The 6,605-nt window shown below is 47.7% G+C and overlaps 1 protein-coding gene across 5 annotated transcripts in view; it reads right to left on the bottom strand.

Moving 5' to 3' along the window:
- Window positions 1–2,450: 2,450 nt before the first annotated feature.
- The window catches only part of LOC122560270 (protein CBFA2T1-like), a 162,542-nt gene continuing 158,387 nt past the window's right edge, over window positions 2,451–6,605 (bottom strand). For all 5 annotated transcript variants that reach the window (XM_087994753.1, XM_087994752.1, XM_043710799.2 and 2 more), the window contains 2 exons: window positions 5,931–6,121; window positions 2,451–4,230 (listed from right to left, as the gene is read on the bottom strand). In XM_087994753.1, coding sequence (XP_087850879.1) covers window positions 3,958–4,230; window positions 5,931–6,121 — 464 coding nt within the window. In that variant the 3' untranslated portion in view covers window positions 2,451–3,957. The remainder of the gene's footprint in view (window positions 4,231–5,930; window positions 6,122–6,605) is intronic.

Here is a 6,605-nt window from a genome sequence, read left to right as displayed (position 1 = left end):
GAGGGAATCAATTGTTATGGGGAAGAGGCAGGAAAGTGGAGTGAATGATTATGAAATCAGATATGATATCACTGATTGGTGATGAAGACTTGATGGACTGAATGGGTCTACTGACAGCCTTATGGTTGATGGCGATATGAATAGCTCTCCCTGGGTTTCTGTTACACTTTTCTGTTCTGTCAGCTCATGGGCATAGCAGACCTGGGAGGTAAACCTTCAAATGCCAGACTAACCTTTAACCTTGCTGTACTAAAGAGGGTCAGATCATGCAGTGGACTAAAGGCAACATTTCTAACACGCATATGAGGAAAACCAGTTTACCATTAATCTGTAATCTGTCACTCGGCGCTATAATATCCTGTTCCTCAGATGCTGCCTGACCTGCTGTGCTTTTCCAGCACCGCACTCTTGGCTCTGATCTCCAGCATCTGCAGTGTTCACTTTCTCATGCTATATGACACAGACTGTAGCAGAACAATCCTGTTTTGCTTTACATAAGCCCGGCAGAGCACATGGGTGCTGCCAACACTCCAAATCCCTCTGGAATCTCCAGGAATCGAGAATCAACTTCTAGGGTATTCCTGGAATCACAGGGGGAGGGGGCACTACTGAAACAGTTTACCATCCTCAATTTTCTTTCAGTACTTTTTGAGTATTGGGGGGGTGGGGGAGTCAAAATCAGGGAAGTCAAAACCACCAGGAATATATGTAAGCCATGTTGGCTACTTTAAGGTCACGCCTTGGGCTCCACCTCAACACATCAGGATTATTTTTTGTTACAAAATGAAACATAATCGCTGACAAGCTGGGCATCCACAAGCCTAAGAGATGAACAACAGGCAAATACCCCTCAATCTTATGGGGAGCCATCACAAGGTCATGGTGGGCAAACTCTTATCTTGACACAAATCCTGCAATTTGACCTTTCAGTTCTACTGCCTCGTGCTATCTCAGAAATGCAGCATTATTTATTTAAAGAACACACATTCAGGACTGAGGGAGTCACACCTCGGCTTGAAATAACATTGGAAAAGTTCCACAGCCCAATCCCTGCTGTTCAAGGTGCTGCTTGAGCCCTTCAGAGGATCATCGCTTTGTAATACACAGAGCGATACTAAAGCCAACAAAACCCTGTAACTCATCTTCCTGGATACACTAATTTGTCCAAAAATACCACACACTTCGAATCATTTTGTAATTAGATAAACAGTGGGGCGGCAATTATATGGAGAATTAGCTATTAATCAAAACACTCAGGTGTTATCTGAACCCCTCAATAATGTCTTAGTCTCTTAAATCACTCCCAGTTGCCTATTTCTGAGTGGGTACTGCAATCTGACCCATCAACTGGTTGTCTCCTAGCTCCCATAAGTTAAATATGATGACTGTCCCTGTATCTTTCTAAGCTTCCATTCACCACATGGTTAAAGTTGCCAATAGTCAACCACCAGCAAAATGGTACGTCTATCTGCAAAGATGAAAACAAAGGAGAGACAATCATAGTGTCCAGCTGCATAAAGCCAGTAACTGATCCCCTTTGACTTTGGTCATATACGAGAGACTGTACAGGTGGACACTGGTTCAGTGGAAGATAGGAACAACAGCAATTGTAGAAAATGGAGAGGAAAATATAGCTGGGCAATTTTGAATGGTTCTTCTGGGAGATTAGGGTTTGATGCTGAAACAGCTGGATTCTGGACACTGTCAGCATTGTAGGCAGTGGAGCAGGGTACCTGGAGCAGAAAGTGCCACCAGCCATTTGAGGTTTGCAATCTGGCTGGTCGGTACCAGACCAATAAGCAGAAAGCAAGTTGGAACGGTGCATCTGTAGCGACACACATTCCGTGGCGAAATGGATTCCACAATCAGACAGCATTGAATGAATTACGCTTTGGAACAACAGTGTGACTTTAAGACAGTGGGACACCTGCACGGCTACCACAGAACCCAGATAGTGTTCCCAGAACACCTCAACTCTGAGTGATAGAGGAGCCTTAGAAACAGTGGGCTGCCTCACCCCAATCTAGAATGTTCCTTGTGACCAGGTTTATCAATCGTGGACCAGATTCTTTACTTCTCAAGTCATTCAAGGTCACCGAGGGTCAGCATCACAAAAGCTGGTTGATGGCTGCCTCTCTTCATCTCTGCTCCCCCGATTACTAGACATGGGGATTAATATTTAAAGTGGTGTGTCTTCAATCCTGTACCTTCATTGAGAGGTCGCCAAATCCTTTCCCACAGTGACACCGTTTCTTGGCCATAACACCACCAGGACCCTACCAGCGAGAAGTGAAAGAGCGCAAGGGGGAAAGGGTAAGGGGAGGGGCTGGCAGACCTGCGAGAATGGGGGCTGGGATGGTGGCAAACCTATCAGAGAGGAGTGGGGAATAGCCTGTAATGTGGGGGGGAGGGGAGGGGGGGGGGGCGGCGGGGGGGGGGGGGGGGGAGCATGTCGCACAAAGACGTAGAATTGAAGAATTCGCACCATTTTCCCGAAACTCAATCAGTATGGTCATTTGTTGGGCTGGGGGGGGTGGGGGGAGGAGATGAGGAGGAGGAGGGCAGTGTTGCTCGGGGTGACCGAAGAGTGGAGGGATCCTTTGGCCAGCTTGAGTATTTGAGGAGCCACCAATTTCCCAGCAAAAGCTGCACTGAATCCCTTGACTTGTGTTTCCTTCTGACCTTTTGGGAACAGCAGCAACCCCTCCCCCAATGGCCAGTTACTAAACACGTACCAAAAAGGTAGATATCATTGTTAGTTCAGAATCGCCTGCCAAGGGTATCATTCTTTGGCGCAAAACATTAATTCTGTCAGGTATATGTCTAGCTCCGCCTACAGCCAGATAGGAGGGAAAACCAGATACAAGGTGGGCCTCCAGATTTCTAAACCCCCGACAGCGAAGCATCTAAACACACTCTCTCACTTCAACTCTATTTTTGTAAAATTGGACTTCAACAAACAACCTTATGTGCGCGTGTGCGTGTGTCTGGAGCTTGTCACCGTGTGACACAAACTGTCCACTTGCTTTCGGGAGATCACAAAGGAGGTGAGGAGTAACGTCTCGAGAGGTCAGTCGTTACAAAAAGTCATACGAAGAGCAGTTTTACACACACCAAAGCCGACCCAGGCCACCTGCTTCCTTCCCCATCAAGTACACCACTAGAGCAGTCATCAGCCACCGTCGGATCTTTCCGGAGTGTTTCCTTGGGGTAGGAACGGAATGGCGTCAGGGAAGAGCAATCAGTGTACAAATCATTTGTGGGGACAGGAAGACGGGAGATTTCCTTTCACACGTTTCGAAAAGGGATATACAAGTCAAAAGAGAGTCCCTTTACCCCCTTCAAAAACCAGCGACAAACCACATTCTTTTGACATTTCTCTTCGAAGGAATAAGTTCTAATCTCTTGAAAGAGTCCCTTTTTTTTAAACCAAGAGGTAAAGAGTGTTTTGAGTAAGTAGGATCTGAATTGTTACTCCTTGTCCACTTTGATTGCACAGGTAAATGTTTACATTTTCTTTTCGGACTGCAGAGCAAGATGCAGGATTGTTATGGAGTCAGCAGTGAGTGGGGAGAGACATACAGGAGGACGTTCATGTCCCAGTCCAAAACATTTCTGCAGTCGTCTCATAAATGGCAGTGTTTCTGGCCCGTGGATACAGCAGCCTGCTTCCTCTGTTGCCAGGAGTCCGACTGTAGATTTTGCTTCTGTGATTTTATTTTTTTTGCTGGCCTACATTTCAGTCGAAGCTCTCAAGAGGAGCCTTGAGCCCGAATTGTCTCCCCCTCAATTATGTCTTTTTTTTGAACATTAAAAGGAAAAAAAGGGTATCTTTAAAAGCTGAGGCCTACACCTGATATCGAACTGTGGCCCCGGGTGGGAGTTTCAATTCCAATGTCTCCATTTGACGTGGGGGGTGGTGGGGAGGGGGAGGGGGGGGGGAGGTCATAGGTCACGTTACTGCACACTGGCATCTGGAGCAGCCGGTGTGGCCGATCTGGAAGTCACGGTGGACGGGGGAGCCTTCTCCAGAGCTGGGCTCTTCTCGCCTTTGGCGGCCTTTGGACCAGAGCCTCCTGCGGGCACCACCTTGGCCTGAGCGTGCAGGTTCTGGCCGCAGATGCGGTGGTGCTTTTCCCAATCTTTGTGCTGGCAAAAGGAGCCGCAGTAACGGGCCGCATTGCAGCCGCTGCAGGTCTCGCTGGCCTTGCGCCCACAGTTCCAGCAACTCTGGCAACAACAACAACACGAAGCAGTACAGTTACAACATTTACAAGACATTCGGACAAGTGAAGCGCGGTGGCTCAGTGGTTAGCGCTGCTGCCTCATTGCACCAGGGACCCGGGTTCAATTCCACCCTTGGACGACAGTCTATGTGGAGCTTGCATAAGTTTGGATTTCCTCTGGGTGCTTGGATTTCCTCCCACAGTCCAAAGATTAGATGGATTGGCCATGCTGAATTGCAGGTATGTGCAGGTTTAGGTGACTATCCATGGGAAATGCAGGGTTACAGGAATAGGGGTGGGAAGTGTGTCTGAGTGGGTTGCTCTTCAGAAGGTTAGTGCGTGCCCGATGGGCTGAATGGCCTGCTTCTACACTGCAGGGATTCTATGAGTCCATAAGTTGGGTGGGAAGACTTGTTGCCATGTTGTAAACCTCTATGACAGAGTACGTGGACAGGAAAGGTTGAGAAGGAAACAGGCCAAACACAGGCAAATGGGACTAGTTCAGTTCAGGGAACTTGGTCAGCGTGGACAAGTTGGACTAAATGGTCTGGTTCTGTGCTGTATGACCCTATGATATCAGGGTTAAAGGTCATAGAACATAGAACAATACAGACTGCTATTAAACAATATTTTGTATGGACATTAATCTGAATAAAATTTTATAAATTAATTTGAAGAGAGGGAATATGGGAAAGGAGGTGATGGTGTAGTCGTATGATCACCAGACTATTAATCCAGAGACCCTGGTAATGTTAGGGGTGGGGTTCTGGTTCAAATCCTGCCATGGCAGCTGATGGAATTTGAATTCAATATAAAAAAAATTAAATGAATAAAGAAATTTTACAAAAACAATTAGGAGTCTAATGATGAACATGAAACTATCGTTGATGGTCAGAGAAATCCCATCTGGTTCACTTATGTCCTTTAGGGAAGGAAACTGCCATCCTTACCTGGCCTGGCCTACATGTGACTCCAGATCCACACTAATGTGGCTGATTGTCCTCTGGATTTACAGTGATGAATCCACCTTAGTTTCTGGTCAATGGTAATGCACTGGAAGCTAATTGTGGGGGGATTCAGTGATGAAGATGACATGGGGCAATGGTTAGATACTTAATCGTCCACTCTCTGGGCAATTAGAGATGGGCAATAAATGCTGGCCTGGCCAGTGACATTCACATCCTGCCCAGCTCAAACTGTGTTTTCTTGCCATGGGTGAAGCGCATGGGTCCTGCTGGGTTAGTCAACTACAACTCTGTTGTCACCTCATGGAGTGGAGGCGCTGATGTTGTACTGAGGTGGACAAGGTCAGACGTCACGCCAAGCTTCACCTGACGAAGGAGCAGCGCTCCGAAAGCTTTCAAATAAACCTGTTGGACTATAACGTAAGGTGTGGTGACTTCTGACCATGGAGGCAAGTACATGGGCGAATGATCAGGATCGGGAAGTCTTGGCTGATATATTTGCTCCAGTTGTGCCCTCAAGCCCCTGACATAATTGAGACCAGCATGAACTAGCCGAGCTGGCTGGCACAGTGTGGGGTGAGGTCCAGGTCACAGACCTATCATGCTCACAAGATTCAACTCTACACTTGGGCTACTGAGTCTTGAAACAATCAAGTGTCGGCCAAAAGAGGATTCGCGAATGCTCACCCTGGCACTAACGTGCGCGTGGTCCCAGGAAGGATATGAGAGGGTAGCCTACCTCGCTGGTATCTTCCTGCTCATTGATGACGGTGAAAGCATCTTCAGCTGCTTGCCGCTTGGCATCTGCTATCTTCTGCTCCATCTTGGCCCTCTCTGCCGTTATCATCTCATACGCTTTCTGCTCAGCCTCGGTTACTGCCTTCTGTAACTGCGACACGGCCTGGCGTTTGACCTCGTTCACTGCCTCCTCTGAACACAGGGTGGGGTGGGGAAGGAACAGACATACAGCTGAATGAGAACAAGCAGGTGTTCAAATTCATCAGGGGGCTCTGACGAGAATAAATGGGAAGGAACTGTTTCCACTGACAGCGGGGATCGCAGGTAATTGTCAATAGAAGTTCAGAGACGGACGGTAAGAGGTTTCAGAGAGTTGTTACATAAGAAATAGGAGCAGGAGCAGGCCATTTGGCCCATCGAGCCTGCTCTGACTTTCAATGGCTGATCTTTTCATGGCCTCAGCTCCACTTACCCACCTGCTCACCAAACCCCTTACTTCCTTTACTGTTCAAAAATCTACCTATCTTTACCTTAATAACATCCAACGAGGAAGCCTCAACTGCTTCACTGGGCAGGGAATTCCACAGATTGACAACCCATTGGGTGAAGAAGTTCTTCCTCAACCCAGGCCTAAATCTGGGAGATAGTGAGGTCTGCAGAGGCTGGAGAGTCAGAA

Source organism: Chiloscyllium plagiosum, unplaced genomic scaffold (genome assembly GCF_037043375.1).
Source record: "Chiloscyllium plagiosum isolate Xiang-an unplaced genomic scaffold, Cpla_swu_hap1 HiC_scaffold_15, whole genome shotgun sequence".
Taxonomy (NCBI): domain Eukaryota; kingdom Metazoa; phylum Chordata; class Chondrichthyes; order Orectolobiformes; family Hemiscylliidae; genus Chiloscyllium; species Chiloscyllium plagiosum.
The sequence above is the reverse complement of the archived record's forward strand: the minus strand, read 5'-3'. Positions and strand labels throughout refer to the sequence as shown.